The sequence below is a fragment of the Equus caballus genome, chromosome 8 (assembly GCF_041296265.1).
Source record: "Equus caballus isolate H_3958 breed thoroughbred chromosome 8, TB-T2T, whole genome shotgun sequence".
Lineage (NCBI taxonomy): Eukaryota > Metazoa > Chordata > Mammalia > Perissodactyla > Equidae > Equus > Equus caballus.
Window position 1 is genome coordinate 101,886,221 of NC_091691.1, and position 19,601 is coordinate 101,905,821.

The window sequence follows — 19,601 nt, forward strand, 5'->3', positions numbered from 1 at the left end:
GGTAACCACCAATCCAATCTCCATCTCCACGCGTTTGTCTGTTGTTGTTTTTATCTTCTACTTACGAGTGAGATCACAGGGTATTTGACTTTCTCCCTCTGACTTATTTTGCTTAGCCTAATGCCCTCAAGGTCCATTCATGTTGTCGCAAATGGCTTGATTTCATTGTTTCTTACGGCTGAGTAGTATTCCATTGTGTATATATACCACATCTTCTTTATCCATTCATCCCTTGATGGGCATCTACGTTGCTTCCAAGTCTTGGCTATTGTGAATAATGCTGCGATGAAAAAAGGGGTGCATGTATCTTTATGCCGTTGTGCTTTCAAGTTCTTTGAATAAAGACCCAGACTGGAATAGCTGGATCACATGGTAGATCTATTCTTAATTTTCTGAGGAATCTCCATACTGTTTTCCACAGTAGCTATATCAGTTTGTACTCCCACCAGCAGTGTACGAGGGTTCTCTTCCCTCCACATCCTCTCCAACACTTGCTGTTTCCTGTCTTGTTAATTCTAGCCATTCTGACGGGTGTGAGGTGATATCTTAGTGTAGTTTTGATTTGCATTTCCCTGATGATTAGTGATGCTGAACATCTTTTCATGTGCCTGTCGGCCACCTGTATACCTTCTTTGGAAGAATGAATGTTCAGATCTTTTGCCCAATTTTTAATTGGGTTCTTAGTTTTTTTGTTGTTGAGATGCATGAGTTCTTTACATATTTTGGATATTAATCCTTTATCAGACATATGGTTTAGAAATATCTTCTCCCAATTGTTAGGTTGTCTTTTCATTGTGTTGATAGTTTGCTTTGCTGAGCAGAAGCTTTTTAGTTTGATGTAGTCCCATTTGTTTATTCTTTCTACTGTTTCCCTTACCTGGTCAGACACGTCATTGGCAAATATGCTGCAAACACCAACGCCAAAGAGTGTACTGCCTATGATTTCTCCTAGAAGTTTTATGGTTTCAGGTCTTACTTTCAAGTCTTTAATCCATTTTGAGTTGATTTTTGTGTATGGTGTAAGCTAACGGCCTACTTTCATTCCTTTGGCTGTTCAGTTTTCCCAACACCATTTGTTGAAGAGACTTTCCTTCCTCCATTGTATGTTCTTGGTTCTCTTGTCAAAAATCAGCTGTCCATAGATGTGAGGGTTTATTTCTGGGCTCTCAGTTCTGTTCCATTTATCTGTGTGTCTGTTTTTGTGCCAGTAACATGTTGTTTTGATCACTAAAGCTTTGTAGTATATTTTGAAATCAGGGAGTGTGACACCTCCAGCTTTGTTCTTTTTTCTCAGGGTTCCCTTGACTATTTGGGGTGTCTTATTGCTCCATATAAATTTTATGATTATTTGTTCTATTTCTGTGAAAAATGTCATTGGAACTTTGACAGGGATTACATCGAACCTGTAGGTTGCTTTAGGAAGTATGGACATTTTAACTGTTAATGAAGAGCTGGTTCTTTGAAAAGACAAACAAAATTGACAAACCTTTAGCTAGACTCACCAGGAAAAAAAGATAGAAGGCTCAAATAAATAAAATCAGAAATGAAAGAGGAGAAATTACAACGGACACCTCAGAAATACAAAAGATTAGAAGAGAATACTATGAAAAACTATATGCCAACAAATTGGATAATCTAGAAAAAATAGATAAATTCTTAGAATCATACAACCTTCCAAAACTGAATCAAGAAGAAATAGAGAATCTGAATAGACCAGTAAGGAGATTATAACAATAATAAAAAAAAACCCAAAAAATAAGAGTCCAGGACCAGACACCCTCCCTGGTGAATTCGACCAAACATTCAAAGACTTAATACCAATCCTTCCCAAACTGTTCCAAAAAAAGAGGGGGAGAGGCTTCCTAACTCATTCTATGAAGCCAACATTATCCTGATACCAAAACCAGACAAAGACAACACAAAAATGAAAGTCACAGGCCAATATCACTGATGAATATTGATGCAAAAATCCTCAACAAAACACTAGCAAATCGAATACAATACATTAAAAAGATCATAAATCATGATCAAGTGGGTTTCATTCCAGGGATGCAGGGATGGTTCAACATCTGCAAATCAATCAACGTGACACACCACATGAACAAAATGAAGAATAAAAATCATGTGATCATCTCAACAAATGCAGAGAAAGCATTTGACAAGATACAGCATCCATTTATGATAAAAATTCTGAATAAAATGGATATAGAAGGAAAATACCTCAACATAATAAAGGTCATATATGACAAACCCACAGCTAATATCATTCTCAATGGAGGAAAAACTGAAAGCTATCCCTCTAAGAACAGGAACCAGACAACGATGCCCACTTTTACCACTCTTACTTAACATAGTGTTGGAAGTCCTAGCCAGAGCAATCAGGCAAGAAAAAGAAATAAAAGGGATCCTAATTGGAAAGGAAGAAGTGAAACTGTCACTATTTGTAGATGACACAATTTTATATATAGAAAACCTTAAAGAATCCACCAAAAACCTTTTAGAAATAATAAATGAACAAAGTTGCAGGATACAAAATCAAAATACAAAAATCAGTTGCATTTCTACACACTAACAACGAAGTAGCAGAAAGAGAAATTAATTGGGGCTGGCCTGGTGGCATAGTGGTTAAGGTTGCATGCTCTGTTTTGGCGGCCTGGGGTTTGCAGGTCCAGATGCTGGGCACAGACCTACATACTGCTCAAGCCATGCTGTGGCAGCATCCCACATACAGAAATAAAGGAAGATTGGCACAGACGTCAACTCAGGGCCAATCTTCCTCCCCCCGAAAAAAGAGAGATTAAGAATACCATCCCATTTACAACTGCAACAAAAATAACATCTGTTGCTGTTTTACACCAGAGGAAACGTTAGGTAGAATAAACGTGCTAGAGTCCATTAATTTATTCACTCCCACGAGATGTACTGAGCATATCTTAGGTCATAGCTAGTAAGAGAAGGGCCGGAAGCTGCCCAGAGGCTCTCAGGCTAGGGGAAAGTCTTATTCTCCAGTTCTAAACCTGATAAAGTGAATTTTTAAATGAAAATGTGTGGCTTAGAGATGTGAATCAGATTTACTCTAAAGCATATTTTCTTTTCTTTCTTTTTTCTTTTTTAAGGTATGCTTTTTTTGGTGAGGAAGATTGGCCCTGAGGTAACATCTGTTGCCAATTCTCCTCTGTTATTTTTTTCTCTCCAACCCAGGACATAGTTGTACACCCTAGTTGTAGGTCATTCTAGCTCCTCTCTATAGGACGCCACCACAGCATGGCCTGATGAGCAGTGTGTAGGTCTGCGCACGGGATCCGAACCGGCAAACCCTGGGCCACCAAAGTGGAGCATGAACTTAACCGCTACACCACTGGGCCAGCCCCTAAAGTATGTTTTCTTAACACCTGACTTGAAATATTAATGAAAAAATTAAACCCGAGGTACACAGGAAGGCTCACATAGTAAAACGCTTCAATGCCGTCTCTGCCCTGCTGTAATTAACATTCTGGTGAAAATTCTGAGACAAAATTGAATGCTTCTCACTTTGTGGACTGTCACTCGAGTCATATTCCCACAGGATATTCCAGGGGAACTAAACACAGAGCTTGCAGCACCTCCCTTTACTAGGGAGTGTAACAAGAATGAGTAGGCGGAATTACAGTCTGTTTCCTTCTCTCACGATTACTAAGTTGCTTGAGAGTCCTGGGAAATGTTCCTGGAAAAGTCAGTATAAACGTGTCCTAGAACATGCTGACCCTGCGTGTACATGGGTCCTGACGTTTACCCTCTATTCTGGTCAATTTGTGGGATTACTTAAAGGGAGTGTTTCTGACTGATGGTTAGAAATCAGCATGTTCTATCCTTTATTCAAATCAGCCCCACAGCGCACACAGCCACCCTCAGGAGTAACAAAATCACAGACGTTGCCTTCCTCCCTTTGACTCGGCCTTCTCCTGGAGAGCACAAGCCACTTGGTTTTCCCAGGCATCTTTTCCTTTCCAAAAGTCATGCAATGTGTACTACCATCTCCTTTAAGAAAAAAAAAAAGGAAAGGAAGTATGTTCCTTTTAGCCAAGATATATTTGTTTTCACTATCGCTCCCGACTGGAAGCGCCATGTTACTGAGAGCAGAGTGCCGTGCAGGGCAGCCCACGGTGGCGGTAAGAAGTCAGTAAGTAGCTGATTAAGCAAGCACGGTCCCAGGGCTCACACCGTGCAGAGCAGATTTAATTGGTCTGTGTATCGTGTCTGCAGTACAACTGTCCTAAAGCTCATCCACCACGTAATAACATCCTCTACGCAGACGCATCGCTTGTAGATGCCTTACCTTACAGAGTTCTCTCCTCCAAATGACTTTAAATTCTCATGTCAGAAGTGTCTCCTTTTCCCAGATGTGCCGACAGTGCTCCTCCACTAACAGGAACTTTCCTGATCTCCACCTTTTCCTCTGCCCAACTTACCAAAATAAAAGGACTGTTTGCACATGACTCCTCTAAGATCAGTGTCATATCTTGAAAAACAGGCCAAAAAAAGGAGCAGGAGAAGGGGGAGGGAAGAGAGGGAGGAAGGAGAGGCAGAGAGGAAGGAGAGGGGAGGGAGGAGGAGGAGGAGGGACAAGTGGGAAAAGGAGGCGAGAAGAGGGAGACAGGAGGAGGCAGGAGGAAGGGAGGAAGATGAAGAGGAGGATGAGAATGTTTTCCCCTTTGGTCTATTTGATCCAGTTAAAAACAGAGAAGAAAAACTAAAGAGAAGAATTTCCACTTTGGGCAACATGGCAGTGTAGATACTCTGAAGGGCCCTCACACCATAACACGATTAGATTCTCAGACTTAACTTTTCATGCCAGAATCAGGCTTGAAGGAAGTAAGGACATCCTGAAGACTCCCAAACCAGGGAAACCCTTCTAAGCTGGATCTAGTGGGGAGGGTGAACTCCAGTAAGAAAATACAAAAAGCGGGGTCACCCTCAGAGAACTTGCCAGTATCAGAACTACTTAAGGTTGTGGAGGTGGGGACGGTAAGCCTGGGGCTCCTGGCACAGCAGGAGAGGAGACCTCCAGACTCCTACCCTGGAAGGATTCAAAAGTGCCCCCACCGAGGGCCCTCTGGTTCTTGTCGTAGCAACTGTCACCAGGATTCCCACAGATTAACATCCACCAAACATGAGCTCACAGTCAAAGAGCACCAACCATGAACAGAGACACACTTGTGAACAAGTCAGGAAGAACAACCACAAACACAACACAGATTTAGACCCACAAAGACATCAATTGTTCACATATCAGATTCAGAATCTGAAAAATTGGGTGTCAACTATTGATGAAAAAAGAGTAAAATTACAAAATTACAAAAAATGAGCAAGTAAGAGACTATTAATGAACACGCATATTTGAAAAATATCCAAATAGACCTTTCATAAATGGAAAATATAAATTTTGAAGCCTCAAAAGATGAGTTAGACAGCAGATTACACACAGATGAAGAGAGATTAATAAACTAGAAGCTATAGTGGAAGAAGTTCCCTAGAATGCTGAAAAGAGAAATAAGGATAATATAAAAAAGGTTAGATAGATGAATCATAGAATAAAAAAGTTTAACAAATATCTATTCAGAGCTCCAAGGAGACTAAAAAGGAAGAATAAATATTTAAAGATATAATGCTTGAGAATTTTCAAGAACTAATGAAATTCATGAATCTACAATATGTTCGAAACATAACAAACAAAAAGAAATGCACCCTGAGGCACCACAATGAACTCAGAGAACCCCAAGGACAAAGAGAAGACAGACCAGCTACCAAGCCACAGCAATCAGACTCACAGTCTCATCAACAAAAACAGGAACCAGAATCCAATGGAACACTATCTTCTAAATTTAAAAAAATCATCGTCACCCTATAGCTGTATGTCTACCAAAAGTACTTTTCCACAACAAGAGCAAAATAAAATTCTCAGTAAACAGAAACTGAGAGCTTAACCCAATAGTTCTAAAGAATGCGCTCCAGGAAGGTGAAGGTTAATGCCCAAGGATGACTGACTTACACACAATGTATTACGGGGAAATACAATCATATACGGATTATACCCTAACGTTACAGACATTAAATAACCACTGTTTTAGTAGAACCAGTTTCTTTCCATTGGAATGTATCTCTTTCCTAATAAATCACTTCTTATTTAAAAAAGGAAGATATGAAATGTAAGAAAAAATGGTGAGCAAATAAATGGGTAAATGTTCAATCAAAACAAACGTTGCCTATAAAATAATTTTCAAAAATATCTAATATAGGGGTTGTAAAAAGTGCAGAACTAAAATATTGGACAATTATAGTGTACTAAGTCTGGAGAAGAGCAGACACATAGTGTTTTAAGATCTATATATTGTTTAGAAGGAAACTGGAGTATTAACCTTAAATTGCTGGGAATGCAAGGTAAAATTTCAATGGTGGCCACAAAAAGAACAAGAATACAGCAAGACGAAAAAGGAAAGTAGATAGAAAAGTAGATCTCAATATATCCAAAGGAAAAAAAGGATGAGAAAAAAACATGCATAGAAAAATCAGAAGGCTATGTAAATGCATTGGACTTACCAGCTAAAAGACTGTCAGAATGAATTATGAAAGACTAGGTATGTGTCGTTTATAAGAGAAACACCTAAATTTAAGGTACAAAGAAATTACTTTTGTAAAGAATATACCAGGCAATCACTTATTAAAAAAAAATTAAGATAGTAACGTTACTTCAAACAAAACACATTTTAAGAAACAAGCAGTATTCAGGATACAGAGGGCTCTACATAATGCAAAAAGGTTCAGTTCATCAAGGATACAAAAATTTTAAATGTGTATACCTTAAATAGCAGCCCCCCCTTTTCTATTTGTGTATGTATGTACACACTTTGTGTGTGTGTGTTCACACACAGAGAAATAAAGCCACAGGGAGAAATTGGCAAATCTACTACCACAGTGAGACATTTCAACATCCATCTCTCAATCATCGCTTAGTCAATCATTAAAAAAAAAGTAAACACAGGAAATCCGAATAATACACTCAACAAGCTTAATTTATTGGGTAGAGATAGAATGCTGAATCAGGGAGCTGGCCCGGTGGCACAGCAGGTAAGTTCACATGTTCTGCTTCTCGGTGGCCCGGGGTTCGCAGGTTCAGATCCTGGGTCAGACATGGCACTGCCTGACAAGCCATGCTGTGGTAGGCATCCCACATAGAAAGTAGAGGAAGATGGGCACGGATGTTAGCTCAGGGCCAACCTTCCTGAGCAAAAAGAGGAGGATCAGCAGCAGATGTTAGCTCAGGGCTAATCTTCCTCCAAAAATAAAAAAAGATCATAATGGATATAAAAGAATTAACTGAATGATTATGAAAAGACTATATATCCAAACTAGTGAGATGAAGCAAAAGCGATGCTTAGTAGAACATTTATGGCATTGAGATTTTACTTAAAAAGAAGATAGGCTAATGCATTAAGCGTCAATTTAAGACGACAGAAAGAAACAAGAATGAATCCAAAGAAACTGACAAATTCCTAGAAAATATAATTTCCAAAAATGACTCGAGATGAAATAGAAGGTCTGAATAGATCTACAAGGAGAGAAATAAAATCATTTGGATAAAATCTTCCCACAAAGAAATATCAATGCTGAAAGGTTGTAAAGGCTAGTTATATCAAAGTTTCAAGAAATAGATCATTCCACATTTATAAAAACTCTCTCAAAAATAGAACTAGATGGGGCCAGCCTGGTGGTGTAGTGGTTAAGTTCACGTGCTCCGCTTTGGCAGCCTGGGGTTCGTGGGTTTGATTTGAGGCATGGACCTGTACACTGCTTATCAAGCCACGCTGTGGTGGCATCCCACATAAAACAGAGGAAGATTGGCATATTAGCTCAGGGCCAATCTTCCTCACAAAAAACCCAAAAGAAAACAAAAATAGAACAGGAAACAAAAAGGAGGGAAAGCTCCCCAATGCATCCCATGACCCCATATTGTCTTGATGCCAAATTAAGCAAGGGGAACACAGGAAAGGAGATTTATGGAATATTCTCATTCACAGACAGGGATGTAAGAATGTTAGGAAAATATGTTAGCTAACTAAAACCCAGTGCCAGAAATGGGTTTATCCCAGGAATGCACAATTTAATTCAGCAATATGAGTAGAATTCATATATATGTATGTGTACGTACATATATATATTTTACTATTTTAACAAAAGAGAAAGCATAGGACCACGTCAATAGATGCACACAAACATTTGATAATATTCTAAAATTGTCATAAAATTCTCTTAAGACATTAAGGATAGACTGAAGTTTCTTTAACCTGATAAAAGACATACCAAAAAAACCTCGCAGCAAGCATCTTTCCTAATGGGGAAACGTCAGAAACAGCCCCTTTAAATCTGGAACAAGACAGGGGTCCCCAGCACACCTGATCCTGAGCACCACTGCAGCAGAGGGATAAGCTAGCACAGCGAAGCAAGAGAGGAAAGCAAGCCACAGAACCTGGAAAGGAAGTCATAAAATAGTCATCATTTATAAATGATACGACTTTCTACATAGAAAACACCAAAGAATCTACTGATACACTATTTAAAATAAAAGAACTTAGTAAGGTAAACGGGTATAATAATATCAGTTCACAAAAACCCACTACATCTTTATATACCAGAAACAATTAGAAAATGTTTTTTTAAAAAGTATCACGTATCAATAAAAAAAATAAAGTAACTAGGAATAAATCTAACAAAAAACGTGCAAGTTGTACACGGAGAAAATTATAAAAATCTTATTGGAAGACTTTAAAGAGGGGCTAATTAGAGTGACAGACTGTGTTTATGGATGGGAAGATTCAAATCACAAAGTCTTCTCTCCCCAAACTGACTTAGAATTTTGATCAGAACAGTATGGACTCTAACAGATTTTATCAACAAACCTGACACACTAATTCTAAAATCTGTGAAACAACAAAGGCCAAAAATAGCCACAAAACTTCTAAAGAAGAAGACTATTGTGGGGCACTTGCCCTCCAAGATATCACGACTTATTACAAAGCTACAGCAATCAAGACGACACAAGAATCAACCAGAATGGAGAGTCCAAAACGGGTTCATACACTTACGGAGACTTAGTGTGCATCAGAGACAGCCTCACAGATCAGTGAGAACAGGATGAGATCTTGAACATACAGCGCTGGACAACTGGCTACCCAGACGGGAAGAAATCAGACCCCTGCCGTACACCAGACAAAACACCCATTTCTCACTATTCAAATAATGTGAAAGGCAAACTCCTACAAACCTCAGCTCAGAGAGTGCATTCCTAAAACTGAGAACTTCTACTCCTCAAAAGATCTCATAAAGAAGATGAGAAAGAGAAGTAAAAAATGGGTAGACGAGGGGCTGGCCCAGTGGTTGGGTTCGCACATTCTGCTTTGGTGGCCCGGGGTTTGCCAGTTCGGATCCTGGGTGCAGACATGGCACCGCTTGGCAAACCATGCTGTGGTAGGCGTCCCACAAAGAAGGTAGAGGAGGATGGGTATGGATGTTAGCCAGGGACAGTCTTCTTCAGCAAAAAGAGGAGGATTGGCAGCAGATGTTAGCTCAGGGCTAATCTTCCTCAAAAAAAAAAGGAAAAAAATGGGTAAATGTGGGTAACAAATAAACAATAAAGGCTCTCCATTCAGAAACCATAAAGAACGGCTACAAATCCATAAAACAAGACAAAAATACAACAGAAAAATGAGCAACGAGCATGAACAGGCATTTCACAGAAAATACAGGGCAAATAAAAAACAGGAAATGATACTAAACCAACATGCCTATTAGAAGGCAAATTAAAACCACAACTTTTAATTTTAACACAGACTTTCACCTAGATTGGCAGAGATTAAGAAGTCTGATAATACCAAGTTGTTGAGGATGTGGTGGAGTATAAATTGAGACAACCATTTTGAAAAACAATTTGGCGGCACCTCATAGGTCTGAACATCTGCACATCTACGATCCCACAACTGCTCACTTAGGTGTCCGTGCTCAGACTTTCACTCGTGCGCACCAGGGAACACGCAGGACGTTCACTGCAGCACTTCCCCTAATACCAAAAAGTGAAATTGACCCAAGACTCCACCTACAAGAGGAGGACACACACATCCTGCTACACTCACACAACGGGCTGTTACACAGAAGCCACAATAAACAAACTATACCCATACAACATGCTAAGAATTTTGGATACATAGTGATGAATGAAAAAGCCATTCAGAGACAAAAAATAGACACATGTGATGCATTTTTATAAACCTGGAAAACAAGCCTAACTAAACGATATCTCCGTGTGCATACACACACACAATACACCCGTATAGGGGAATGGCAGACACGAGACTGAGGCTGGCGGACACCTCTGGTGGGGAACTGAGAGGACAGGACGGGATGGTGAGGTAGTTCTAACACTGGTAATGTTCTAGATTGTAGGTTGGCCAATGGGTTCATTTTAGGATCCCATAGTCTCTATGTGAATAATTTACGTAATTTTTAAAGGTGGGACGGAAGAACATAGAGACAGAGAGATCCAACTGATGGCTATTAGACGTGACTATCGGGCAAAGCCTGGACCTTTGAATACAGCCCCTCCCTAGGGGAAAATCAGCCCTTGATCTCACTTGACCGCTCCAGCGTTTGACCCACTGACCACTCCTTACTCACTGGCCCTCGCTGTCCTCTCTGCCTGCATTACTGTAGCCATCTTCCCACGCAAAATGTTCCGCTCACTGAGCATCCCATACACTGCCCCCCAGTATCCACAGGAGCCTGGTACACTGGCCCGCTCTCCCAGCCAATGGCTGACTTTACTACATGCCCAGGAACTCAGACGTAACAGATTCCAAGGGAACTCGTCGTCTCTTCCCAACATGTTCCGTTTCCCTTCTCTGTTAACACTTCTTCTAGGAGCCATTTTTGACTCCTCCCTCTCACTAACCTGCCCAAGTGACAAAACCTAGTGGTTGTAATTCAGAAACCCTCCCTGGGACCCTCTCATCTACTGAGAGAAGCCTGGAACTGCCATCTCTACCTCTGGGTTCTCTGTGCCCCGATCTGTCAGCTTTGTCTTAAGCACAGCTCAGATGAGCTCATACGTCTGCTCAAAAACTTTTAACGACTACCAGCTGCCTATAAGGGTGGTTCTAACACCTTGCTACACACTAGAATAACCTGGTGAGCAAAACTCCTGATGTTCCAGTCCCACCCAACACCAATTAAATTGGAATTCTGAGGGATGGGACCACGGTATCAGTAATTTGTCAAACAGCCTAGCCCTGTTCCTCACATTTTTTCCACAAAGGCCACTATTGAACCCCAATCATGATGGATGGTCCTTACGCCTAGAATGCCCATTTCCTCGTCTCCTTCTGTCAAAATCCCATCCATTTCTTCTCCTTCCAGGTAGGATGAAGTAGATAGAAGCCAGCCAACGTTTCTGTTGCAATAACTTGGGGAAAATGGGTAAATGCAAATATCAAGACGTCAGACAGCTGCAAAAAGGAACAGGACTGAAAGAGAGAACATTCTAGAGGAAACAGCTGTTCCTAGAGAAACTTTTCTTCGCTCAGCAGTCCTTTCCTTCTCTAAGGCATTCCATGAGTCCGGGTGGCGTCTGAGCTTGACCTTGACAAACATGGAGAGACTGGGCTAAAATGAAGATGACACATCTTGCGAGACAGACTGGAAACAGAGGAGCCCAGAGACACGGCTGGTTTCCTGATGTTTGCTCAGCACTAAGGATGCAGGCGGACCAGGGGTGTGGCCAGGCTGGCAAGATGGCGTGACATGTCCTGCAGCTCCAGATAATTAGCGTAATTCCCCACTAGCAGGAAGGGCCTGCAACAGCGCACAGGGAGTCTCCCTTCCCACTATGTGAAACCAGAGGCGCACTGAGCCGTACCGGAGACGTTAACACAGACCTGCCTGCCCCAAATCCTTTTTTTTTTTTCCAAGATTGGCACCTGAGCTAACACCTGCTGTCAATCTTCTTTTTCTTCTCCCCAAGCCCCCGGTACACAGCTGTATATCTAGTCGCGAGTGCCTCTGGTTGTGGCACGTGGGACGCCGCCTGAGTGTGGCCTGATGGCGGTGCCAGGTCCGCAAAGGGATGCGAACCGGCGAAACCCTGGGCCGCCGAAGGGGTGCGCGAACTTCACCCCCGGCCCCGGGCCGGGCCTCAAGCGCACCTGTGACTGAGCGCAGCCCCGCCGCTCCCGCGCAGACGCCCCGCAGGCCGACGGAAACCGCCCCGCGGCGCCTCGGGTCCCGCACAAGCCCGGGGAGCGCCGGGCCCGCCGGCGGGGGCAGCCGAGGACCCGCCGGAGGACCCGAGGAGGCTCTGTGCAGCTCTGCGGACCGGCCTCTCGAGGCCTCTGGGCTGTTGGCGGGGAGTCTGGGGGTGGCGGCTGGACACCCTGCGACAGCCGCGGAGCCTGAAAGTCTGTTTTCTGTGACAGTGGGTGGCCTGGGGGTGGTGAGAGGAACCGAGATCACCCCCTTTTGTCGGGAAAACGATTTGGGAATCAGAACAAAACTGAAGTCAGCACGGCCGGCGGGCCCTTCCCGCGGGGGTCGGGGCGGCGAGGCCAGCCCCCGGGGGCGACAGGCGCACACGCGCCGCCGCGTCCCAAGCAGCAGGGTCGCGGTCGGGCCGTGGAGGACGCAGCTCCCCCCACGGGCCAGCCGCGTTGGTCCCGGGAAGTCGGCGTGCCTCCCGCGAGCCGCACGTGCTTCTCGGAGGCCAGACACGAAGCGCGCGCGGCCCGTCCCGCGGGAGCGGCTCCTCATCCCCGGCCCCGGCCGGCGAGCGCCCGGACCCGCCGCCGCACCGGGCACCGCTCGTCAGCACGCAGCCGCTCGCGGCCCCTCGGACCCGTCCCACTCCGCAAGGCCGGCAGCGCCGTCTCTCGTTCCCGACCGCACGACCGCCAGTGCCCGGTCGCCCCGGCCAGCTCGGCGGGAACTGCCGGGTCTACGACGTGTCCAAGCAGCCCGCTCGCGGTGCGCGGACGTCCGCCCCTCCTCCGGGCCTGCCAGCCGGGGCAGCCGCGCTCCGGGCGCCCCCTCCCTGGCCCAGCCCCTCGGCAGGCGGGCGCCCGCGCGGACCGGGCTCACGTCCGGCCTGACCCCGCCGCCAGGGAGCCCGGGCACGGCCCGCCCCTCCGCGCCCGGTCCCCGGCCTCCGCCCCGCCCCGGGCTCTGCCGTCGGGCCCCGTCCGCACGCCCAGCGCGCGGCTCCTCAGGGTCACCCTGGAGGTGACGAGGGACCCGCGCGCAGCCCCGTCCCCTGGCCCCCGAGGCAGCTCCCAGCGGCGCGCCAGGGCGGGAGACCGCCCCACGCGGCACGTCGGCAAGGCGCCTCTGGGACGCCGAAACGCACGAACGCGAGCGACCCGGCGCCCTCCGCCCTCTGACCCCGGACGGCGCGCGGCAAGCCAGGAGCGCAGCTCCACGACGCCCGCGTTGCATGCCGGGACCAGCCGTCTAACGACACGGAATACCAGCGCCTGATCGGGCTGTGGGACGGAGGCCCGCGTTGCATGCCGGGACTCGTAGTTCTCAGGACGCCAGGCCTGAGCGCGTGACGGGCGGGGCGGTGGGACGGCGGCCCGCGTTGCATGCCGGTAGCCGTCGTCCCACGACGCCGGCGATCCTAGGGCAGATGGGGCGTGTAGCGACACTGTTCCCGCCGGGCCCACCCCGCAGGCTGGTTCTTGGACGCTTCCGGTACCCGCGGCCAGCGCAAGGCCTCCCGGGCCCGCGCGGGCGTGTGTTCCCGCGGGCCCCTCGGCGCACGCACGCATGCGGCGTCACGTGACGTCGCACGCCGTCCCGGAAGCCGGCGCGGACCGGGGCGGCGGGTGGAAGCCGGTGCCGGAGTGGGTGTTGTAGCGCCGCCGCCGCCGCCTGGGCCGCGTCTCCCGCCCGCGATGGGCGCCGGACCCTGAGCCCCGCCCGCCGACGCGTTTTCTCAGCACCCGCCAGCCGCGATGGAACCGCCGCCCGCCGCCCGCCGTCCCGCCGAGGGCGCCCCGCCGGCTGCCGTGGCCGAGGTGCGCTGCCCGGGCCCCGGGCCGCTGCGCCTGCTCGAATGGAGGGTGGCGGCGGGCGCAGCCGTGCGTCTCGGCTCCGTGCTGGCCGTGTGCGAGGCCGCCGCCTCCGCGCAGTCCCCCGGGCCCGCTCCTGCCCGCGCCGGCTCTGGGGGCTGCGTGCGCGCAGAGCGCCGGCTGAGGTCAGAGCGCGCCGGCGTGGTGCGGGAGCTGTGCGCGCAGCCGGGCCAGGTGGTGGCCCCCGGGTGAGTGGGGCCGGCGGGGAAGGAAAAGGAGGGCGTCCCGGGCCGGTAGAGAGGACGAGGCCGGGGTCTGGAGAGGGTCCTGACCAGGAGAGGAGCGGGAGGGGCTGGACAGAAGTCCCGCACCAGGAGAGGGGATGGGGCCGGGGTCTGCAGGGGGTCCTGACCAGGAGAGGGGCGGGGAGGGGCTGGACAGGAGTCCCGGCCCAGGAGAGGGGATGGGGCCGGGGTCTGCAGGGGGTCCTGACAAGGAGAGGGGCGGGGGGGTGTGGACAGGAGTCCCGGCCCAAGAGAGGGGATGGGGAGGAAGAGGTCTTGGATCAGAAGTGATGGGGCTGAGGTCTGGAGGTCGTTCCAGGCCAGGAGAGGATGGGGCCAGGGTCTGAAGGGGGTCTGAAGGGGTCCTGGCCCAGGAGAAGGTTGGGTGCCGAGGTGGGGAGGGGTCTTGGGCCTGGCTCTGGGCAGGAAGGTGTCCCCAGGACTGCAGCGGAAGGGGCTGCACTCGGTGTGCATCTGTGTGTCTTTCTAAGGCCGGATGACAGTCACTACTTGTTGTTTTACCGGTCGGAGGCTCTGCCTTTGCAAAGGTGGTGAGCCACGAAGTTGCACTCTAGGAAACAGTGCAGTGCTGTCGTCCTTCTGTAGCAGGTGGCTTCCCCACTCTCAGACTCCGCGTTTGTAAGTTAAGAAAACTCAGCCAGCTCCGTGCTGTCCTCTTGGCATAAACCGGGAGGGAGCACGCCTCTAGGTTCGAGGAAGCTGTGAAGCGTGGCTGTGATCCTGGCGCAGTTCTGCATCAGCTCGGGAAGGGGTGCAGCCTTGCACAGGGAGTTCAGGGGACGCAGAAGTACCCCTTCCCGCGGTGGGCTGCAGCTCTCCCTACCTTGCTTTTAACCTCATAAAGGGACTTTGTTGTTTTTTTTGAAGTGTGTGAACCTGACAGCCTATCCGTGTGAGTTTCCCAGTGTTGTGCTCTGAGGTTAGGTTGGTGTGTTGACAGGTGTGTGCACGTGACTGTGGTTGTCATTGTCAGGAGTGGAAAGCCAGGGTAGTCAGCGTTCCCGTCTGTAGAGGTTGGTGTGCAGCTTTTCTCTGCTGGGCCCCAGTGCAGCCTGGGTGCTCAGTCCCCTTTCTGCCCTCGCTGGCCCTCCTCTCGTGGTGCCACTTGCTCTGGCCTCTGCTTCTCTCCCTGTGGCCTGCACTGACCCTCTGGCTGTTGAGCATTTGCTCCCCACCCTTCACATGGCAGCTGATGACCAGGATAGGATGGGGTAGGACAGGCCTCCACCCCAGCCCTAGGAGCCCAGTCCTTCATTCAGTTTTCCTGGCTCATCGTTTGGACAGAGCCTGGGTCCTCAGCCTTTGGCTCAGGCGCCTACGCTTGCCCAGTGAATGCAGGTGGAGTGCAATGGGGGCTGCCTTGAGCGGCACTCTCCACCGGAGCTGTCTGCCTGACCTCTTGGGAGAGAGGGGCTAACTGTGCCATCCGTGTGACACTGTGGCGTCCTGTCGTCATTACTTTGAAGTCAGATGTTACCTGACCATCGCTCGGGACCTAATGAGCCTATAAACCCATCAACTCATAAATTATGGAGGTGAAGCTCAGTGCTGGTGTGTCACTGTGTAGAAAACCCCTGAAGTGGAGAGCTTTTCTCCCCGCCATTCTCTTCCTCTAATTGTATGGAGAAGGCTGCTGAGGCCCAGACAGGGCAGCGACAGGTGACAGCTGGTTAGTGAGAAACTCCACGTGCAGTGCTTTGGTCCCATCAGCTGATTGCAGGAACCTGATGCATTAATCTCACCAGTCAGCCAGGTCCTAGTGTGAGCAGTTTTCTTTGCGTGTGTTTGTGTTGAGGTCCTAGGTGTCTCACTCTGGTGGTTCATCACTGGCCTCCAAGAGTCTGCCGAGTGGTCACATTTCTCCTGGGATGCAGGTGCGAGTGGGAATGAGGAAGGCACCAGCACAGAGCCAGGCTCCCCTGGCTGGAACTGTCTTTGCCATCATCATTCTGTCACCAGCAGGATGCATCCTCACCGCATCCAGTTATTCTCCAGCAATGAGCAGTCCTGGGAACTTAGAAACCCTGTGTCTGGGCGTAGTTGAAATGATTGCCCTGTTACCCCTGTGACCCGTGATAGGATTGTACGTGTTTATAGTGTTTCATGCTGTCAGGTAGAGGTGGGCCTCCTCTTATTCCACATACAGGAGGGAACTGAGGTCCCGTGAGGTTTTGACATGTGCAGCACCTCACCTTGCTGAGTGCTCTCTTGTTCCTCCTCCGTGCTGTCTCTTCCTTAGGCTGCACTTCATCCAGAGGGTCCCCGTGGGGGCAAGTAGATAGAATGAAGGTATGTGTCTGTTTTCATAACATCTATGTGGGTTAAAATTATTTTGATTTGAAAATATTGTGACAGGGCACCATTTGTCAGAAACTAAATCTGTTAGTTATTAGTTTACCTGATGATGTCCTTCCTCCCCACCTGTCTGCTTTTTTGTCTGTCGTCATTCACTGGGAGACACTGAAGTCCCCAAAGGAAAGGAAGCTACATAAAATAATCAAGGGGGCCAGCCCTGTGGCGTAGTGGTTAAGTCTGGCATGCTCTGCTTTGGCAGCCTGGGTTTGCAGCTTAAGATCCCAGGCGCAGACCTACACCACTTGTCAAGCCATGCTGTGGCAGCATCCCACATAGAAAATAGAGGAAGATTGGCACAGAGGTTAGATCAGAGCTAATCTTCCTCAAGCAAAAAAAGAGGAAGACTGGCAACAGATGTTACTCAGAGCGAATCTTCCTCACCAAGAAAAAAATCAGGGAACGAGTCTGGTGATGAGTAAGGACCGACACAGGAGAAGACTGGGAGTGTCTGCATCCTTAGTGGACATCTGACCAGCTTTAGTTGTGCTGTGTACCCTGTCTGTCTGCAGGAAGAGTGTCTGCATCGGCCGGAGTTTACGGTGAGCGCTGCTGGAAAGCAGGGGAGGATAACTGAACAAAATGAAAGTTGCAGCCTGGCCGTCTCCATTGCTCTTTGGGCTCCAGAATAAAGGAGCTGGATGAACACGTGCAGAAGACAGCCTTAGATTAGTGCCCATTTTAGGGTTCCAGACTTGGGTAGTGAGGGGTTTTTAAATTCTAAACACGGTTCGGTCAGTGCAGTAAGGTGATTGTCCAAATAGGTCTTGCCTTGGAGCAAGGACATTACTTTCTCGTCCTGATATCAAGAATCCTGACAAATCAGTAGACTCTTTTAGTTAAATCACCTTACCCCTCCCTGTTGACATGTGCGCTATTTAAAAGATTAGTTGGTTTAAAAGACATTTATGTCTAAAACTGAGGAAATTGTTACTTTGTTTACTTGAACCCATTAAACTTAATCTTTACTTCAGAGGGATTTCTGTTTTGTCTTTCTCCAGTTTTCCCTTAGAAAACCATTGGCCTTGTCACCCTTAGCTCTGTGTGTGTATACAATTTATCTTTGCTGCAGTTGTTTTGGTTTTTAGGTGTCTTGTCTAATCTTTTAAATAAAAAGTCCTTTGAACCAAATGGCCTTTGAAGTGTCTGCCTAAAAAAGGACTTGTGGGTTTTAGGAAATTGTAGTTTGCATTATCAGATTTGTCTCCATGTTCGTGTTTTCTTTAAAGTTAATTTTAAAGTGTGTCCATGAAATTAAATATCTAGTTAGTAGAGTGGGCGAATCTTCAACTTTGTATGTATTTTAAAAGACAATGCACAAGTACTGATATTAAAGCTAAAGATAACAACAGCAAATGTAATGTGTCACTTGTCTCAGAAAAAGTGCTTTTTATATTTAGGGGAGTGAGAGTCTAGAAAAAGAATAAGTCAATTTCAGAGTGTTTGTGTAACGTCTTAGAAGGTACATCTATTTCCTAAAGGTTGTAAGTAGGTTTTAAATATAACTCGTTTAGCGTTTTATGTTCACACAATTCCTCATAACTTCCAGAAGAACTTGAGCTAAATTTTAACCTATTTAATCTCTGTATTGTTTTTTTCTTCTTCTCCCCAAAGCCCCCTAGTGCATAGCTGTACATTCCAGTTGTGAGTGCCCCTGGTTGTGCTATGTGAACACCACCTCAGCATGGCCTGATGAGCCATGCCGTGTCCACACCCAAGATCCGAACCCACAAAACCTTGGGCCACTGAAGCGGAGCCTGCAAACTTAATCCCTCGACCACTGGGCCGGCCCCAAACTTTGAATTTTAAAAGAGGCTCCTGGTTTTCTTGTGGTGCTTTTGGTTGTGTGCTTTGGTTTGGAGCTGCTGGCTCCATGCTGTCGTGATGTGTTTCGTGTGCTGGTTCTAAGTCTGTGGGAATGATGGAGTTCGGTCCATTGTGTGTTAACTGATAGGTGTGTGCATACTCCACACTGCTTTTCATATGAGCATGGTGTGGGGATGGTGCTGCTTTTTAAGGCTGGAAGCGTTTAAATTTGCTGGCATGTCATTTTGAAGAATTTCACAGCCCTCCAGGTTGCGGGCTGGAGACACTGCAGCACTGAGGCCCTCTGAGCTGTTGACCCAGCAGTGCAGGGGAGTCTGGGTGCATGTGGTTCCACCTGCTTTAGAAATGTGTTAGGAAGGTAGAGTTTGTCAAGTAAGTCACCCTGGAGCACCCTGGAAGGGTTCACAGTTCTGAGAGCGCTCTGTAGGCTTCCTCTGCAGCGTCTGTCCTTGGTTCCGTTGCGCTGGGAATGGCCCTCCTAGTCCTGCCCTCCCTCGCTTCTCCTTCAAACGCTGGGGCCTTTTCTCTTAGAACCGCAGCTTCAGAGCCCAGACCGGAGCAGGCCAGGGTTCTCTGCAGTGGCTTTGTCCTGGCTCGGGGTGTGTCCAGCCCCTTGCCCAGCTTGACTGATGGGGGTGTGTTGATGACCGTCTCCCCACCTCCCGCAGTACTTGCAGACAGAACACCTACACATTTAGCTCCTTTTTGGACACATTTTCAGACTTAGCGGAACCCTGCAGGAATAGTACCAAGAGTTCTCAAGAGCTGCACACAGATTTCCCAGATGCTGACATTTCACCGTGTTTACTTTATCCTTCTCCACCGTTGCACACGTTATTTTTTTTCTGAAGGTGAGGCGTTAGTTGCAGGCAAGATGTCACTTTACCCCTGAAGACTTTGATTTCCTAAAACCCAAGACATTCTCCTACCTAGCCGTGCTGCAGTAATCAGAAGCACAGCAGCTCTGGCGCAGGGCTCTCTTAAGCTCTGTGGTTTCCGTGAGGGGCTGTGACGTCCTTTGTAGCAGCAG

General features: G+C 47.7%; 1 protein-coding gene across 5 annotated transcripts in view; it reads left to right on the top strand.

Annotated features, from left to right (window-relative positions):
* Positions 1-13,601: 13,601 nt before the first annotated feature.
* CTDP1 (CTD phosphatase subunit 1) overlaps positions 13,602-19,601 on the top strand; it is an 83,292-nt gene continuing 77,292 nt past the window's right edge. For 3 of the 5 annotated variants that reach the window (XR_011441647.1, XM_023648029.2, XM_023648030.2), the window contains exon 1: positions 13,647-14,335. Coding sequence is in view for 3 of the 5 variants with exons in the window: in XM_023648029.2 (XP_023503797.1) it covers positions 14,031-14,335 (305 nt within the window). In the remaining 2 variants the exon portion in view is untranslated. Of the gene's footprint in view, positions 14,336-19,601 lie in introns of all 5 variants that reach the window. The other 2 variants (XM_023648028.2, XM_070275878.1) reach the window with 2 other exon arrangements.